General features: G+C 36.6%; 1 protein-coding gene across 1 annotated transcript in view; it reads left to right on the top strand.

Annotated features, from left to right (window-relative positions):
- ARHGAP29 (Rho GTPase activating protein 29) overlaps window positions 1-20,453 on the top strand; it is a 77,097-nt gene that overhangs the window by 7,018 nt on the left and 49,626 nt on the right. Inside the window, exon 2 of the mRNA XM_069480196.1 lies at window positions 12,923-13,159. Within this exon, the coding sequence (XP_069336297.1) occupies window positions 12,955-13,159 (205 nt within the window). The 5' untranslated portion in view covers window positions 12,923-12,954. The remainder of the gene's footprint in view (window positions 1-12,922; window positions 13,160-20,453) is intronic.

The raw sequence follows: 20,453 nt of genomic DNA, 5'->3' as shown, positions 1-20,453 counted from the left end.
GACCTTCAGTAACAATATTGATACTAATCTTAAGGGGAAAACATTGTCTTTCACCATTAACCATAATGTTAGCTGTAGGCTTTTTATAGATGCCTTTTATCAGGTTGAAGAAATTCTATTCCTATTTTGCTGACTGTTTTAATCAAGAATGGGCAGGGAATTTTGTCTGATACTTTTTCTGCATCTTTTGAGATGATCACATGGTTTTTCTCTAGTGAATGTTAAACTAAGTTTGCATTCCTGGGATAAACACTTTTTGGGCATGACATATTATTCTTTTTATACATTGTTGGATTTGACTTTTTGTAATGTCTTTGTCTGTTTTTGGTATCAGGATAATAATGCTGGCCTCATAGAATGAGTTGGGAAGTATTCTGTCTCCTCTATCTTCCAAGAGTTTGTGTAGGATTATTTTATCTGGTTCACTGGATTTTATCAGTGAAGCCTATCTAGGTTTACAGTTTTCTTTGGAGGAAATTTTTAGTTATTAATTAAATCCTTTAATATATATAATGATTTTCTATTTCTTATGTCAGATTTAGTCATTTGTGTCTTCCAAGGCATTTTTCCATATCTGTAGGGTCTGTACTGTTGTCTCTTCTTTCATTCATGATGTTAGTAATTTGTGTTTTCTCACTTTATTTCTTGATCAGTCTAGCTAGATATATATCAATTTACTTGATTTTTTTTCAAAGAATCTACTTAGTTACACTGAATTTTCTCTCATCTGTTTTCTATATCATTGATTTCTGCTCTTATTGTTATTTCATTCCTTTTTTCTTTGGACTTAAATTGCTCTTTGTTTTCTAACTTCTTTAAAATGGAAGCTTAGAGCATTAATTTTAAACCCTTTTTTTGAAAAAAGCATCTAAAACTGTATATTTCTCTAACCACAACTTTTACTGTATAATCGTTACATTTTGAAATGTATTTTTATTTTCATTTAGTTCAAAATATTTTAAAATTTCTCTTGTGGAAATTTGACCCATGGGTTATTTTAAAGGTATGCTTTATTATTTACAAATACTCGGGGATTTCCCAGATATCTTTCTGTTACTGATTTCGAATTTAATTTTTCTGGGTCAGAGAACATACACTGCATGATTTCAGTCCTCTTAAGTTTATTGGGACTTGTTTTATGGTCCCATGTATGGTCTATCTTAGTGACTATTCCATGTACATTTGAAAATAATGTATATTCTGCCATTGTTGGGTGGAGTTTTCTATGAATGTCTATCAAGTTAAGTTGATTGACAGTGGTGTTCAAGTCTTCTATATCCTTAATGATTTTCTGTGATTCTGTCAATCACTGAGAGAAGATTGTTGAAATCTTAACCGTCACTGGGGATTTGTCTTATTTTTCCATAGATTTCTGTCAGATTTTACCTCATATATTCTAGACCTCTATTTTAAGGTCCATATGCTTTTAGGATTACTTTGTCTTTATGATGAAATGACTCATTTATCATTATGAAATATTGTTTTATCCTTGGTAATTCCTTGTCTCATACCTACATAATAGAGTCACTTCAACTTTCTTATGATTAGTAGATGCATGGTGTATCTTTTTCTGTTGTTTTGCTTTCAATATATCTGTGTCTTTGTATTTCAAGTCTGGCTTTTTGTTTGTTTGTTTGTTTGTTTTGAGACAGAGTCTCACTCTGTCTACAGGGCTGGTGTGCAGTGGCATCATCATAGCTCAAAGTCCTGGGCTCAACCAATCCTCCTGCCTTAGCTTCCCAAGTAGCTGAGACAACAGGCATGTATCACCACACCTGGCTAATTTTTCTATTTTTTGTAGAGATAGGGTCTTGCTCTTGCTCAGGCTGTTCTCAAACTCTTGTCCTCAAGCAGTCCTCCTGCCGTGGCCTCCCAAAGTGCTAGGATTACAGGTGTGAGCCACCACGCCTGGCCAAGTCTTTTTTTTTATAGACAGTGTATAATTTGATCTTACTTTTTTACTCAATCTGAGAATCTCTGCCTTTTTATTGGGGTGGTTACAGTATTTAGATTTAATGTAATTATTATTATGATTGAGTTTAAAGTCTGTCATCTTGCTGTTTGTTTTCTATTCATCCCATCTGTTCTTTGTTTCTTTTTCTTCTTGCCTTCTTTTGGATTAAGTTTTTGAAATTCTATTTATGCCCACTATTGGCTTATTAACTTATCTCTGGAGATTTTGATATACATTTTTAACTTATAGTATATCTTCAAATAATACTATGCTACTCCACCTATGATTTAAGAACAGTACTGTGTACTTTGATTTCCTTCCTCCTTCATTGTGTTGTCATATATTCTATTTCTGTATATGTTGTAAGTGCCACAACACATTGTTATTACTTTTGTTTTAAACATCAGCTTTTTTTTAAAAAAATTACAAAATGGCCAGGTGTGGTGGCTCATTACTGTGATCCCAGCACTTGGGGAGGCCTAAGTGGAAGGATTGCTTGAAGCCAGGAGTTCAAGACCAGTGTGAGCAACATAGTGAGACCCCATCTCTACAAAAAATTTAAAGATTAGCCAGATGTGGTGGCATATGCCTGTAGTCCCAGCCACTTGGGAGGCTGAGGTGGGAGGCTGAGGTGGGAGGCTGCGGTAAGTTGTGATTGTGTCACTGCACTCCAGCCTGGGCAACAGAGTGAGACCCTATCTCATTAACAATGGTTACAAAATGTGCTTGTTTTGAAGTTTCATTGGGGTGGGTCTAGAATACATTTTTTTAATTAGAGTTAGGTTAGATGTACTACAAGGCATGCCCTTCTAGGATCTCCCCGGGGTGTTCAGCAGGTCTCTATCTGGCTGACGAGAACTCAGAGTTCTTTTAGCACTGTGGGAAACCTGCGAATTGTTCAGCTACAGCTCCCTGGAAATTCTTTGCCCAACCTTATGGAGTTTTGCTCTACACATGTGCATTTAGTATTCAGCAAAAGAATTAAGGAATTCCTTATGCAAATTTCTGGAGCTCTTTCTTTTTCTACAGCCTTCCTCTCTGGTACTCTGTCCTGTGGATTCTAGCTACCCCATTCTCCTGGAACTATGATCCCTATCTCCTGAACTTAGCAAGAATGCCACACTCTGCTTGACTTCTGCTTCCTGTGCCATAGTCTAGTATGCGCGTTTAGGCAGAAAGTTGAGACAACTGTAGGGCTTACCTCATTTGTGATCCTGTCTCCCAGAGTCCTGTACTGTGTGTAGTCCAATGTCTGAAAAACAATATATATTTTGTCCAGTTTTATAGTTGTTTACTACAATGGAAGGGTAAGTCTGGTCTTATTTATTCCTGCACTTAATATATCTTTTAAGGATTTTTTTAATCCAGAGATTTTTCTTTTCATCTTTTTTCTTGCAATTTATTTGTGGAAGAAATCATGTTGTTTACCCTATAAAGTGGCCCACAGTCCAGATTTTGCTGGGTGTGTCCTGTGGTATAATTTAACGCGTTCCTCTGTCTTATAGCTTATAAAGTGGTAGTTGGATCTAGAACAGGGTGTCTCAACCTTGGCACTGTTGGCCTTTTGAGCTGGATAATTCTTTAGAGTTAGAGCTTTCCTGTGAAAGTAGGATGTTTAGCAGTATCCTTGGCCTCTACCCACTAGATGTCAGTAGAATCCCCCATCCCAATTATGACAACCAAAAATGTCTCCAGACATTGTCAAATGTTTTTAAACTCATATTCTGCTATGAAAACTAGGCTACCTATGCTACAGAATCAACTTCAGGAAAATTGAGACACGTATCTAGCAAAATTAACAATCCTGATGATGTCACCACTGTAGATAGAAAGATCATTATTCTGTTCAGTCTGATATCACAGATATTTTGAAGAGAACACATGAAGATTTTAGGAATATATAAGTTGTGGCTGCACAGAATGACTGACTCAAGTGCAGTATCATAGAAGGTGTGAATTTCCATTTGAGAAGGAAAAAATACTAGAGGCATTAATATAAAATGGTTAAAATGCAAGTAATTTTTAAAAAAATTATATGTTGCTTCCATTTTTCTGCAACTTGGACAACTTAAGATATTGGACTTCTATAACAGATACACTGATGGTTTTAAACACTTTACAATTTTATTATAAACCAAGAATTTTGGACTTGCAGAAAGGTATTATTGCAGTAATATACTTTTCATACTTAAAACTTGTGTGATATAAAATTACTTTAAACAAAATGCAAGTAGGGGGATTAATAAAATAACCTTTGTAAATTAAAAGTGAACTACCATTTTTGCAAATATTTCCAAATGTCATCATTCTCTGGATGAATGACAGATATTGTATTTTTTAAGAGATTTAAGAAAGATTGAGATTGAGACCAGATTTTCCCTCAGAAACCTTATAATTTAACCATCTGACATTCATTGAAGACCCATTTTGTATCAGGTCCTATGCACAATAGTTGTCTGTTTTGGAATGGTTTAGAAGTAGATCTGGTGTGGAGGATGTTAAGAATAACCCAGAGCAGATATGAGGGGTATAGGCTTTGCTCCTTTGAGCTCTCTGAGAGTTGCCCGGCCCCACCCTCCTTGGCTCTCAGAATCTTTTCCTCTTTTCCATTGATATCTTTCAGTTTTGAGTCAACAGTGGTTTCTAAGTGTCCATGGTGCAGCATTCTCTGGTGGGGTTTGAAGGAATGTTTGGTTTTTAGATGTCTTTAGTAGTGCTTTTGATACTGGTATAGCTTAATGGGTAAATTTTAAAAAATTAAAGTCCGAAAAATAATTGTGAAGCCTGGTAATCAAGGACACTCAGGTTCTCATATTTATCTTTTTCAGGTAACAAGCTAGGGGCCTACTTGGCTTCATTTCCCTCAGAACTGTTTGCATGTGAGAAGTGACCCTCTTCCTTTTCTCTATCAGTGGGTAGTCTCTCTCTTTCTCGGTCTTTATCACCTCTGTTTGTCTTTCTTATCTTCATCTCTGTATCATTTTCCCTTTTTTACCTTCCCCTGCCTCTGCATTTCCCCGTATTCTTTATTCTTTTCCCTCTCTTTCTCTTCCCTCTACAATTTCTCTCTCTCCTTCTCATACCTCTCTTTCTCTCTTTCCCAGCTTTTCTCTCCCTCCTGTGTGCTCCTTTCTGTCTTCGCCACACCACCACCTCCATCCACACACCCATTCTCTCCATCTGGAACTTGTTCATGTGAACTTGTCAGTGATGTTTCCAGTTCTGTTTTAATCAGGAACACAATACTCTTTATTAAGGGGAATGGTGGATAAGTGCAAATAATTTTAAAATAGACTTAAGGGGTGGTTGAGGTTCAGGGACTTCCTCAAATTTCCTTCCAAAAACCTTATTTATGATTAAATCATAGTTGCACTGTTTCAGCCTCTTTTTGGCCTGGGGACTCCTCTGTCTCCTCTTAGAAGTTTGCTTCAGTTCAGGCATCATTGGTTTCCATGGTGAGAATCCTTGGTGCATTTTTCTTTTTCAGCGTGGTTAGAAGGAAGTTTGGTTTTCCTGAGTATTTGTGGCATGTCCTTGGTACTGTTGTATTTGTGGTTTTAGGGGGAAATTTGTGCAAGTTGAGTCTGAAAAATCCATTGTGGAGCTAAAGTAACCAAGGAGCTGAGTGTTTTCATATTTATCTTTTCCAGGTAGTACCTGAGGGGCCAACTTTGTTTTATTTCCCCAACATTGTTTTCTCTGTTAGGTTCAAAGATAGGAGAGGTGTGTCCCTCTTCTCTTTCTTTGTCAATGAGTGTTTTCTCCTGCTGTCACCATCCTACTTGTTGGCTGTATCCTGCTTGCTTCCTTTTTCTGTCTCTAGTGAGTAGTCTCTCCTTTCTCTCTTTTATTTTCCTTCTTGTGGTCTCTTACTGCCTTCGCCTGTTTATTTTCCCTGACTTTTCTCTCTCCCTATGTCTGCACTCCATTTTCTTTCCCCTTTTCCTCTTCACACTACTGTGTCTTTTGCTCTCTCCTGTGTGTGATGATTTTTCTCTCTGCCCCCAGCACTATTCACGCCGCCCCCCCTTTCTCCTCAGTTCTTTCTGAATGTTTCAGCACTGAGATAAATGAAATTGTTTGTTCCAGAGAGCAGTCTGATATGGGAGGTATGTGCTTTACAGCCTCTGCTGCTTTCCTTAATTTATGCCATCTTGGGCTTTTCGCTCATTCTGAGGTGAGTTCGAGAGTGCAGTTGAAGAAAGTAAGATAGGCCTAAGTGGTACAAAGGCAGAGTAGTTGGCTGGTTTTGAGGGAGTTCATTCTTCTGGAAAGGTGTTGGGCCAGGCCTGTGTCACACTTTACCTGTGTGTGGAACCCCCCCACCCCAAGAGAGTTGAAGAGAGAGGGAAAACGTGGTCCAAAGAATTACCTTAGAAGAAATGTAGATTGGTCATCAGAGAGTGCCCATTAGCCGCATGTAGTCATCAGGGTACTTTTCTCCAAGTCGCTGCGCCTGCCCTGCTCCAAGCGCAAGGGCGGCCAACACATCCCTGCGACCTGGGGGATAGTGTCGGGCTGGGGCGCAGCTGAGAACCCGCGCGCAAGCGAGCCGCCGCCCCCACCTGCTGCGCGCGCCAGGCCCCGCCCCCGCGATCGCTGGCCAATGGGCTGGGCTCTCGGGGCGGGACCGCTGTGGCCGGGGCGGTCGTGGCGGTAGTTGCGGCGGCGGCTTGGTCGGTTGTCCGCGGGCCGTGGGGGATGGGGGCGGCGAGCTCCAGCCCTCGGTGGCTGCGGCGGCGGCGGTGAGCGTTGGATGGGCGTCCGCGTCCAGAACGCGGGATGGAGCGCCGCGGTGAGTGTGGGGCAGCTGCGGCTCCGGGCTGGGGTCGCCGCGGCGGGCGCCCGCAAGTTGCCGTCCAGGGTCCGAGCGGCCCACGCCGCGGCGCCGGGGACCAGCGCCTGCCGGCAAGGCCGGGGGTCCTCGGGGAGGAGTGTCCGAGCACGGCGAGGGGCGCGCCTGGGAGGCCGAAGCGGCCGAGCGGGGAGGACGCGAGCGGTGGCCCAGAGCAGATGATGCTGATCATAAAATAAAAGCGAACACATAGTCCGTACCACTGAGCGCCTGCTGTTCTAAGAATTTTGCACATTTTAACTCTTAATCCTCAGGACAGGTCCATGATTAGTCAACTCATTTTTCACAAGGGAAAACTGAGGTTAAAAACCTGCCCAAGCACACACTCTAGTGACCGGCAGCCTCCAGGCGCTTTTGCTACAGAATCTGTACTCTTGACCACTGCGGAGTCTGTGGTCTTGCCTCTGATCCCGTCGTCTTTCTCCTGCCGGCCCTGACTGCAGTTCTCAATCCGACGGGGCTCTCATTCCCGAGATATTTTAGTCTTTCTGGCGTGCATTCTCCTCGTCTCTGTCTTTTGGCTTTCTTCTCGAGGTTTCTTCTGTCTCTGTGGTTTATCCCAGTTCTGTTGTGGACATGCTTTGGGGTTTGACGGTTTTCATTAAAAAAAAATTTTTTTTTCAATTTATTTTGGACGGGTGAGCTGAAGTGGGACGTTTCAAGGTGGAGTCCTAAGTGACTGACGAGCCTCGTGTCTTTATTTTATTGTATTTTTTTACTGTCTTCCTCAGACGGTATTGGTCTCAAACCTTTTCTGAGGGCAGAGTGTTACCTGCTGAAGACAGGAGCTGAGTGCCCCTTCCCCTTTCTCCATCTGTCTCCATCCCACTACTCGTGTATCTCTTGTCTGTCATGTATCCTTTCTCCGTTGTTGTCAGCGTCGTTGCCCCTTTTGGTTACTCTGTTCTTCCCTCTTCATTTAAATCCTGGAATGGGGAACGTGCTCTTTGGCATTGGGTAGTTTTGGCTGTTCAAAGGAGAGCCTTCTCTGCCAGGAATGCTAGACATTTTGGAGGCGTGGGAGGCTGGGCAGTTTCCTCTTTTTAAAGTGTGCTGGGTTCAGACTGCACAGAAATGAATGAAGTGTATGTGTGCTATACACCTTCCTTTAGAAATTGTGTGCATATTATTGATAAAACTGTTTCTCACGTGTCCCTATTCTGTTTTTGTGAGGAGTGCTTTTTAAAAATATAATTAAATACCTTCAGAATGAACTCTTCTAATTTTTTTAAGCATCTTTAAAATAGATTCTTACCAAATCAGAAATTGTGCTGAAACAGCAGATTTCTGAAAAATCTGGCAGTTTTTCCTCAGGCAGAAATGGTAAAGATGGATACTGTTAAGTACATATATTTGTGGCAGTTTCACACTTCAATTAGACAGCCCAGTGCCTAAAATGAAAATATTTCCTTACTGTATTTTGGGGGAGGAGTGCATGGAAAATGGAACATTTGATTAACACGGGCTACTAAAGTCTTGAAAAAGCGATGTTCTAGGGGACCAGGAAGTTTGTGACCAAATTTCTAATGCATATATTACTTAGAGTTTACAGTGTACAGAGAAAGTACTTTTGCATAGTACATTTCTCCTTGCTACAGAATTCTTTGAGAAGTAGATGATACATGTTTTTAATGTTGGTGGTTTGAAGTTGGAGGAGAAGCACCAGAATTATAGTTTCACAAATATTTTGCTCAACAGTCTGTTTACATAGTTCAAATTTCACTTAGCCCTTTTAGTAGTTTTCCACAAGTCAGTTAAGTTTCTGGAGTTGTTTCCAATCCTCTATTTCTTGCTTACAATCTACAGATTTATTGTAGTGAAGCCACATCTTGTTTATTACTTAAATACGTTCAAAAACAATTTCCCACAATAAAGCACTGCTAGTAATAATGGTTAATAGCTGTTGAGCCTTCATGATGAACCAGACATTCTCCTAAGTACTTTCCATTCATTATTACCTAATTTAATTAAATGGCCAGTTGCAATCTGTTAGTAACTACATTTTATGTTACCACCAACTAGAGATTATTCATTTTGGCACATGAGAAATTTTCTCATTACCACAGTTCAATTATGAAAGCTTGGATTAAGTTGGTTGGTTATTTTAGAGATTTTTTTTCATTTGTAATGTTTCCTTTTTTCAGTTTGAAATATGGAAAGTAGTAAAGACTATGTAACAAAATTAGCACACTAATCATCATAATGCTGAGAGGTATAGTTTAATCCTTTTTAGTTCCTTCTCTCCCTGTCACGCGTTTTTGATTTTGTTTCAATTTTTTTTTTTTTTACATATTTTCTTAGTCTTCTCTGAAAATGTTCAAGCATTTTTGAGATACTTTTTACAACTTTGCGTTACTATTTTGTCACATAGTCACTTAAAGTAAGTTTTTTTGCGGAAATAGGCGAAACTGTGATATGTCTTTAAGTTTTGTAACCGTCTTTACCAGTGACAGTGACCAGTTCTCTAATTTACTGAATTTAAAAGCTATCAGAACTAAACAGAATGACCTTATTAAATAAACTGCAAAAATAATAAGATTTTTTAGGCCAATAGCTTTTTTAATTAGTGATTTGTAAAATAGCTGCCCAAATAAGGCACTTGAATTTTTTATTTTTGTTGGTGGGAAGGTAGGCTTAGGTGTAATAATTGTGCTCAATAATTGCCCTAGGTTCATTTTAGAAATGATCTACATATTTAAGGATTAATGGTTTAAGTGTAGAACTAGTTTAAGTGTAGAAATTACATTCTTAGAAATAATTTGAGATTAACAAAAGGATATTGAATAAAGGAACTTTAGCTATTAGGAAAGTGTTGAGGCTCCATGTTTGATAATCAGGAGAAACAATAATAGAAATCCAACTTTGATTTCAGTTTTATGTAATCTTGTCTTTACTCACCTTCGTATACTTTTTTTTTTTTTTTTAAAGATACCATTGTAGAGATAGATTTTTTTTTTTTTTTTCTTTAAGAGATGAGATTTCACTTTGTTGCCCAGGCTGAACTCAAATTCCTGGCTCAAGCGATCCATCCTCCTCAGCCTCCACAGTAGCTGAGACTATGGGTGCATGCCACCATGCCAAGCTAATCCAGCTGGATCTTGAAGGGGCATCTTTGCAAGAAGAGGGGGAGACAGGAAGAGGGGGAAGAGAACAAGCGTTTTTCAGAGAGTGCCTAGGTTAGAAATAGATTTCTTAAAAAATTTGTTTTTACTTCAAAACATTTCATCATCCCCAGAGTTAACTATTTTTGTTTTTATTAACATAAAAATTAATTGAAACTTTATAAGTCCATTCTTTTTGTAAATTCATTATTCATTCTGCAAATAGTTTTGAGTAGTTCATCCCTTATATGCTAAGCACTGTGCTGTGAGCAGAGAACACATGAGTTAGCAAACAGACGTGGTCTTGATTTCTTATAGATTATAGTCTAGATGGGAAGACATGAATCATCTATTTGAACTGTCATAAGTGCAGTGATGAAAAGTACAGGATGCTATAGAGAGCAGTCCCCAACCTTTTTGGCACCAGGGACTGGTTTCATGGAAGACAGTTTTACCACTGGGGGTGGGGTGGGACATGGTTTCAGGATAATTCAAGCACATTACATTTATTGTGCACTTTATTATTATTACGTTGTAATATATAATGAAGTAATTATATCACTCACCATAATGCAGAATCAGTGGGAGCCCTGAGCTTGTTTTCCTGCAACTTAGATGGTCCCATTTTGGGGTGATGGGAGACAGTGACTGATCTGACAGGAGCTAGAGCTCAGGCAGTGATGCTAGCAATGGGAAATGGCTATAAATACAGATGAAGCTTTGCTCTCTCTCCTTCCTGCTGTGCAGCCCGGTTACTAACAGGCCACAGATGGGTATGGGTACTGACTGGTCCACAGCCCAGGGTTGGGGGCCACAGCTATAGAGCATCTAACAGGAGATTCTGTTCTAACTGGTGGTGGTGGTTATAGGGGGTGGTGAGGATGGTCCAGGAAGGTTTATTTGAGGAAGTGGTCTTTGAGCTGGGATCAGAATGAATAAATGAAGGAGAAGGAATATTCCAGACAAATGGAAGTGCATAGAGACAGGACGCTGAGCTGAACAATTGGTATTTTTCAAGCTGTGGAGTCATGACCCATTATATGTATGAAACCAATTTGGTGAATTGCAACCAGCATTTTAAAAAATGAATTGGAATAGAATAAAAAAAATTCACGTACATCACACGGATCCTTAGCCAGAACTTGTTTTATGAAACACAAATGCATTCTCAAATACATACCACATACAAACATAACATATACTAACCGTGTAAACTGGCTTCTGATGTAAAATTATTTCCTGCTGTGGGTCATGGTAAACTAATACTGTTGGAAGAGTGAGAAGGAGGTATGTGTGTGGCAGGCGTGTAGAGAACCAGGAGTTGTGTCTCTAGATGACATCGCACAGGTAGGTAGGAGCCAGATCTCACATTGAGCCTTACAGAGCATGATAGCTTCTAATTTGTCCTTTAGAAAAGTTTTGAACAAAGAATGACACTATGAGATTTATGTTTGAAAAATTCACTCACTACATCTGGAATGGGACAAGTATGGATGTGGATAGGTTAGGAAATTAGTACAGTAGCTCAGATAAGAAATGATGGTAATTCACCAATGTGGAATCAGTAGAGATCTTAATAGAAGTGGATAGATTAGAGAACTATAGATCAGGAAGAAAAAAATGTATGGAGTTGGGTAAGGTTTAGGAAAGAGTAAATGATGCAGTAATACATCTTACATTTGACTAGAGATGACTATTACATAAAACTTTCTAATGTAAATTTCACAGAAGTCCTTAGTCATTTACATTTTGAAAGTACAAATATTCAAGACAAACTATTTGAAAAATGGTTCAGTTATAATGCTTGAGCTAATTTAATTACTCTAGTCCTTCCTTTTTTGATTCAAGAGATACAATTTAATTCTGGAAAGGTAAAATGAAGATGAGAAGAAAAAACTAAGATTTTCTTGAGATTTTCTTAAGATTTTCTGAAATTATGTTCCAGAATTAGGTGTTTAAATATGAAGTATTTTAATTTTGTGATCCCTTTTAATCTTCACACAAACCTGTAGGTAAATTGTACAGGTCACACGTCTAGAAAATATTAGGGCCAGGATTCAAATCTATATATTTCTCATACCAAAAGATTGCCTTTTTACAATATGATCCTGAAATCATAAAAAATATTGCTCAGATAATCAATCACACATTTACTTTTTCAACCAATTAGGGAATGCCAGATTAGTATACACCCTTAGAACTTGTTTTCAACAAAGAAATATTCTTGACGGGACTTGATAACCCAGAATGTGGTGTGTTTGTGTGTGTGTGTGTGTGTGTGTGTGTGTGCGTGCGCATATATGTATATGATTATTAGAAAAAACTAACTGGAATTGAACTTGTTTTACATGCTGGATACTTCTAAACCATGGTTTTCTTTAATCCTTACAATAATCTGATGTGAGTCTTGTCAGGATGTTATTCCCATTTTATAAATGAGCGTACCAAAGTGAAGAGATGGTTAGGTCATACAGTAAGTAAGTGATAGAGGAGGATTTTGAAACAGGTATTTCTTTTTTCCAAGGCCATATTTCATCTTTGTTTTTGAAGATGATGTCATGGAGGGAGAATATGACCTTCCACTAAGTGATGTTTCAGAACAACTTTTGCAGTTGAAAAAAATTCTATACCCTAGGAATTAAGAGGAAGTTATTAAGAGCGTGGATTTTGGCTTCTAGGAAGATCTAGGTTTAAGTCTGAGTTCACTGTGTATCAGTTGCGAGCTTAGAGAAATTTTTAACCTCTGAACCTCAGGTTCCTCATTTGTGAAATGAAAAGAACAGTTTGCATATCAGAGTTGTTGGGATTCTGGCACTTAATAAATTGAAGCTGCTATTATTAGAAATATAGTGTTTTATTTACTTATTTAAAAAATTAAAAAAATAGAATACCAAAGTGGGTTGTGGGCTGTTTGTGAAAACCTAGTATAATATTTTCCTAGCTGATTTAGTATTTTTGTTTCTCTCTCTCTCTCTCTTTTTTTTTTTTTTTTATTGTTTTTGTTCCCTTAAGGATTTCCGTTTTTCTGACTGTTAAATGAAAGGATGATTGCTCACAAACAGAGAAAGACAAAGAAAAAACGTGTTTGGGCATCAGGCCAACTCTCTACTGATGTTACAACTTCTGAAATGGGGCTCAAGTCCGTAAGTTCCAACTCCATTTTTGATCCGGATTACATCAAGGAGTTGGTGAATGATATCAGGAAGTTCTCCCATATGTTACTATATTTGAAAGAAGCTATTCTTTCAGGTTTGTCACTGCTTTCTTTTGGCATTCTTACTGGATAGTTTGTAAAATTTTAAATGCCAGCCTAGCTACAGATAAGTGTGTACAGAGTGGTAGGAACAGGGTATTCTGCTTTAGTTATTTTGTGGCTTTTTTCCCTCAAATGTTTGATGTTGATAGTGTAAACTATTTTATAATCAGATAATAGTGTAAGACATAATAGAAACTTTGATAAGTGTGTGGGAACAAGAGTACAAAAAAGGAAAATAAGTCTTTGGTTGCTAGTGGCTGGGTCCATTTGACATAGGAAAATTTGAGATCATTAGAATTCTAATCTTTTTGTTAACAGTAACACAGTGCATTGATTGGTCTTTAATAACCAGACTAATGTTCATAATTTACATTGTTGACACTTTTGCCTACATTCATCTTTCCATATTGTTGCCAAAACTTGATCTAAAATGACTGCATTTGAGTAAATTTTTTTCTCAAAAATCAAACTTAAGGCCGGGCGTGGTGGCTCACGCCTGTAATCCTAGCACTCTGGGAGGCCGAGGTGGGCGGATCGTTTGAGCTCAGGAGTTCGAGACCAGCCTGAGCAAGAGCGAGACCCCATCTCTACTAAAAATAGAAAGAAATTATATGGACAGCTAAAAATATATATAGAAAAAAATTAGCCGGGCATGGTGGCGCATGCCTGTAGTCCCAGCTACTCGGGAGGCTGAGACAGGAGGATCGCTTGAGCTCAGGAGTTTGAGGTTGCTGTGAGCTAGGCTGACGCCACGGCACTCACTCTAGCCTGGGCAACAGAGTGAGACTCTGTCTCAAAAAAAAAAAAATCAAACTTAAATCTGTTTTGATGATCCATAGCATCTTCTTGAATTAAGGGATAATCACAGATTTTATTCTCCATCTACTCAGAAATGGATAATGGAGACTTGATTATCCTAAAGTAAGGGACTATATATCCCTGACTTGATCATAGTACCTAAGTCTTTCAACTTTTAATGCTTCTTTTATATCCAAATTTGATGGCAATGATAATTGTTAAAGATGCAGCCCCTATTTTGTGATAAGCAGCAGTTCATTTCCATATTCATAGTAGTATGTCTAGATAGTGGGATGAAGATTCCAAGTGTTATTTATATGAGAGCTCCTGGGGCTCATAGAAATTTGTAAAATTTGAAAAATAAACTAAAACCACATCTTGTGCTACATTTAAGTGTTTATTTCTAACCTGTTATTTTCAGGTTGAAATGCCCAAAATAACTAGACTGAAATTGAAGCCTCAAAATTTTAGTATTTGAATTTACCTTAAAACAACAATCACTTAAGTCATTGTTTTGAGCCTATATAAGTAGTATTAGAAAAGAAGTTGCTTATATTCCGTTCATTTTAATAGCTTGATTTTAAAGTCTAATTCTGGATGATTAAATGGCAATAAAGTTATCTTGTCATTATGGAAAGATATCCTAAATATATTAAGTATTATACTGGTAACAAATTTCTTACCAAAATGACACATCTACCATTTATTTAAATAAGCAAGCTGGGCGCAGTGTCTCAAGCCTGTAATCCCCCAAGCTTTGGGAGTCCAAGGCAGGAGGATCACTTAAGGCCAGGAATTCGAGACCAACCTGGGCAGTATAGCGAGACCCTGTCTATACAAAAAATAAATTATTGGGTGTGGTGGTGCATACCTATAGTCCTAGCCACTCAGGACGTTGAGGCAGGGAGGATTGCTTGAGCCCAAGAGTTCGAGGTTACAGTGAGCTATGATCACCCGCACACCACTTCAGCCTGGGCAACAGAACAAGACCCTGTCTCTGGGGGAAAAAAGTCAGAAGCATAGCTTTGTAATGAAGATTTGTTTTTAACTGGATTGATTTTTAAAAATTCAAATTTACATACAATAAAATTTAATCTTTTTGATAGACAGTTCATTAACTGGGTTAATTTTTAAGGTGAAATTTAAAATGGTTATTTGACAAGTCATTTACCTTAATTTAGGGTAAAATTTGATTGTATTTAATGTATCAATAGTTTTTATTAATATAAATAAGATTTTTAGTTAGAATTTCTATTTTATTTATTTTTCTTAGGAGATTTATATCTTTTAAAATTCTCATCTTACATCATTATCCCTTGTTTCACAGATTTAAAATGATGGTAATTTAAAACAAGTAAGACTACTTCTTATCTCCAGAAAGTTTTTTATAGGAGTTTTAATTTGTGAGTAGACAGTTCAGAGAACAGGAAGGAAGAGGACTGAAAGCTGATCCTAAGTCAGAAAAGAGCAAAATGGTAATAGGTATAAGATACCAGAAGGAGACTACCCCTTGAGATAAGAGGATATATATGGAAATATGTTTTTTCACTGAAATTTAATTTTAAAAGTTTATGAGGGCATTATCTTTTTAACAAGAAAGCCAGTACTTCAAAACTTAATAATAAATTGTATCATTAATAATCAAAAAGCTTACAATTGTAAAATAGATAAAATATTTTTTGAATAACTAATTCATTAGCATGTAGTGGCCAGAAGATTTTTCTTGCTTACTTTTGGATTGATTTTACACTTGATGTTAGCCAAAAGGCCAAGAAGTGACTACTTTGGATTGATTTTAATGCTTGGTTCTTCAATCTGAGTTAAAAGGACATGTATATATACATGTCAGAATGAATTTTGGATTTCATAAGAACTTGTTTTCTCTGTCTTTGGAACATTGTTATCAAAATCTGGAAATATACTATTTAGTTAATATGAGTTAATAGAACCTTTTTGTTTTCCTTAAACAAGTCAGGATGTATAAACATAAATGAACCCCATTAAAAAAGATAAGGACAATGCTGTATAATAATGTTTTTAATTTTGATCATGATTTCTAGCTTCTTAAGAATATTAGACTATTCCTTCCTTCCTTAATAGAATTATTAGGAGGATCAAATAAAATATCTTCAGGAAAACAGGTAAAATGTTTAAAATTCTGTAACTATGTGAGGTAGTATTAATATTATGCATGTTCTTATAGACCCTTCTTTTGTCTTCTGGGTATTGAGAAATATCCCTGGACTTCTACTTCTGTAGTTATCACCACAGCTATAAACTGGCCAAAGAGCAAAGAGCTGTTTCACTGTTTTCTTTTGGAGTGAAGGAGCCTCCTCAGTATTTTCTGTGGCCTTGCCAATATTTTGTCTATTGCCTCCTTAAGAGAAAGGATGCTAAGTTTTTGGCATTGTTTATTACTTTTTAATTCACATCTGTTGTTAAACGGCTAAAAAGTTAGCTTTTAAGGATAAAGAATGTAGATATATGATTAGATCACCTTTTGGTCTAATCAGAATACATTTTTTCTGTAAATTTTATCTACCTATAATGAAACAATGATGAGCAGAGTCACTTGACTATTGCTGCAGGTGTTTAATCATATATATGGTTGAGGCTAGTCTTAGATAAATAGCTTTGTGATTGGTTTGTGGCCACGCTTCCTTTCCCCACATAGTTATAGAAATGATTATATCATTGCATTGGTGCTTTTCATTTTACAGAGTATTTACACACATGAGCAAGTTTAATCAGTCTCCTCAAAGGTGGGTACTTTTAGCCCCATTTCACAGATGAGGTGTATGTATTGTGTGTTTTCACTCTTATTGCTGATAAATAATGGCCTCATCTGGAACCTAGAGGTCATGCGTGCAGAATGGTGTGTTCTTTCCATGTTATCCCGCTACTTCACATGGCAGGTACTCTGTAAAAACACTGCTCAATTTTCATTATTTCATTATGTGTTGTAGTCTATGGAGATTATCCAGACCTGCACTGTCCAATATGGTAGCCACTAGACAGAAATGGCTATTTCAACTTAATTATAATTAATAATTCAGCTCCTCGGTTATAGTAGCCACATTTCAGGTACTCAGTAGCCACAATACCATACTGGACAGTGAAGATACAGAAAATTTCCATCATTGCAGAAGTTTCTGTTGGACTGGGCTGGTATAGACATTTGGCCTTTATTAATAATTATTGAGGAAATTGAGATGAGTTCTTGATCTGTAAATATTTTTGACTTCTGTAGCATTTAAAGGAAACCTAGAAAAAGTTGTTATTTAACCAACTATAAGAAAATTTTACACAGAAATAGAGATCCATTTGGAATCTCCTTCCTTAAGATACCCTTGGAGTGTATGACTTTCATGACATCCTTTGATTTGAATCAGCAGATAATTTTCCAGCCAGGTTATTAGACAGTTTGTTTAAATTGGTAGTCAAGGATGGCAGAAAGAGCTCTGGAAACAGAATCACAGGGTCTAGGTTCTAGGCCTAGTTTTGCTACTGACTAGCTTTGGAATATGGCATAAGTCTAATCTTTTGTTAAGAATGAGGCACTTGTGCCAGATGCTATCAGTTTTATGATACTGTGATGCAAAATTTTAATGGAGTTAGAGATTGTGCAGTGTTCTAAATGTTGACAGAGCTGAAGAAGATAGCCAAGTGTTTGTTTTAAAATTATATAATGCATTTTAGAGGATATCTCCCTCTCCCCTCCTCCCCTCCAGTCTCTAGAAGTTTTTGGTGAGTTTTATAGTAATTGTCTTAAATGTGGTGTTTGCGAAAATTTCCCAAGTGAGAATATGAAGCTCGTATTGTAATAGTTGTTGGAGAACTGATAAAAATTAATGTTTGCCAAAGAGTTCTGTGCCTCTGCTGGATATGTATGCAGCTTGTCTCTAATTTTTATTTACAAATAAGAATGGAGAGTTTAATGTGGAAGATCAAAGGACTATGAAAATGCATTCTTTCTGAGATAGGATAATTGATAGAGTTTGATGATTCTCTTTCCACTACTTGTCTCCAGGAGGAGGTTAACTTGTAGTCTTATACAAGTGGCAGATGAGGAATTTGAAGTTTTTGATCTCTATCCAGTCTTGTTAAGGTATATTATGAATAATTACAGGGGTAAATTTTGCATCTTACATTAAAATGCTGAAGGCACTCACTTATGCATAAGTACTTTGTGTTTAATTATAACACCATAGATTAATATATGTGCAGTGTAAGTACCAATTCAGGTTTATGATTTTCTCCCTGAGTAATAATGTGTTCTGAATTCTAAATAACAAATTCACAAATGTTCTTCAAGTTTATACAATAATTTTAAAGTCTGTCTTTGTGACATACCTTCCCATTTCTGGTTGGAACTTTGTTCATGGAAGCTCAAAATCTAGGAATTAGGAAAATGCAAAGATTTTTATTGGGCTAGAGAGTAGTGCAAAATATCTGTTTTTTCTGCTACTCAGTGCTTAGAAGTATTGATTGCCATTATAAAATATATTTGAAGGAAAAGCAGCAGTCTAATACTTCTTGTAGATTTTTGATTATGTAACACTATTTTAAAATAGATTTTAATGAAAGCTTACTATTGTAAGTTGTACTTTGTTTTTCTGAGGTTTTTTGGTTTTATTTGGGTTTTTTTCCTTCCTGATTGTAGGCTTTTTTTTTTAAATAGGCTAGAAAGGAAGATAAAAATTTATCTCCAGTTTCAGATAAACTGGTTAAGTTCTTTTATTTTTAAAAATGCTTTCTAATTTAAGAGTATATCACTTATTTTGTAAAAAAAAAAAAAAAACAAAAACAAAAAAAACAAAAAAACTCTGATCTCGTATGTAATAGCTTCTGATGAATTCTAGATCCTAGATTGTACAGGACTATAGTCAGAAGAGAGATGTTCACTTTCTAAAGTAAATTTTATTGAACAGTAAAAGTTAAATGAAAAGATTAATACTATTAAGTAATATATTTTGTTGTGAGAGGTTCTGCATGAATTTACACTGTCTTAATTGAAATCCTGTCTTGTGGATTAACTCAATTTTTTTCCAGGGTGAATATATAGGAGGATTTGTGATTTTTTTTTTTTCAGATAAATTTCATTGAGTGTTACTTTTACCGTTGATGATTCTTCACTTTCAGCCTCCCATTGTGCCAGAAATTTTGCGAAATATTAGAAACATTAAGTTGCTAGCCTCAAATGTGTCCTGCTCTGTCTTATTCTAGAAGTAAACTTTTTTTGAAATGATTTCTAATGGATATCATTTAGGAGAAGTTAATGAGAATGTTAATAGGTTACTGCTCAATGACTAGAAGGTGTGAAATGAATCTTTGAGAAATGAAGTATGAAATACAGGCAGCTTATTTATTACACCTGTACCAGTTCTCAGAGGATTGCATTCCTCTTTTGCACTTGCCTAGAATGATTTACATAATTTAACATTATTTATAGGAGTAACTAGCTTATCATTGGAAGTTAAAGCCTGTTAAATCACAGATTGCGGAATACCTGTCATTAAGCTAGAACTTCTTTAACCACGTGGCAATATATCACAGTGATTGTCATAGTAGTTATCATAGAACACAAATTTAGAGCCAGAATACGTGACGTGGAATCCTCCTTCTACCACTTGCTAGTTGTCTGTAACCCTAGGAAAGTTATTTATCGTCTCTGTGCCTCAGTTTCTGTATCTATTAAAAGGAGGTAGTGGGGGTTTTATGAAGATTAAGTGAATTTATATATGTAAAGCTCTTAGAATAAGCATTTTAAAATGTCAGCTGTTATTATTTTACAATCCCAGGTAGCTGGATAAAGAAAGCCACTCTTCCTCAGGCTTCACTTTTATCCTGCAAATTCAAAAGTAATTACAGCAAAAAAATGGATGTTTCCTAGTGATAAGTCTTGGAGCTTTTTCCCTCCTTGTTGTTTTCATTGCTTTCCCTAGAAAGGTTAAGCTGAATTAACAAGACTGATTTTAAAAGTATTGTCAGGGTTTTTTTTTTTTTAAATCAAGTAAAACACCATGCTTTTTTCATTTATTTATTTAAGTATTTCCATGAAGTGTTTGCAGTATAAACACTGCAGTATTGTGCTAATGCATGAGAACCAAAAAGTGGAGCTGGCTAATCTGTTTTCACGTGATAAGCTGAATGAAGCAGAAAATAAATGGCACAGATGGGTGAAACAATAAATTAAAATTCAGATTACCATATTACAGGGCAAGTGGATAAATAAGCAAATATTGAGATACAAGAGTTTCACTCTTCTGAGTAACTAGTATTAAGACTTTGGTTGAACTTTATTCACATCTATAAAAAATTATTTTGTATTATATGACTAAATTAAATGCTATACTTTAACTTGAGGTATAGAAATATTTTTATAAAATACACCCTTAATTACTATTTTATTTCCAAGCAATTTGCTAATTTAGATTTTACATATAAAATGAAAGTGGGACTTTAATGTTTCTTCTTCATTAGCCAAAA

Source organism: Eulemur rufifrons, chromosome 8 (genome assembly GCF_041146395.1).
Source record: "Eulemur rufifrons isolate Redbay chromosome 8, OSU_ERuf_1, whole genome shotgun sequence".
Lineage (NCBI taxonomy): Eukaryota > Metazoa > Chordata > Mammalia > Primates > Lemuridae > Eulemur > Eulemur rufifrons.
The sequence above is the reverse complement of the archived record's forward strand: the minus strand, read 5'-3'. Positions and strand labels throughout refer to the sequence as shown.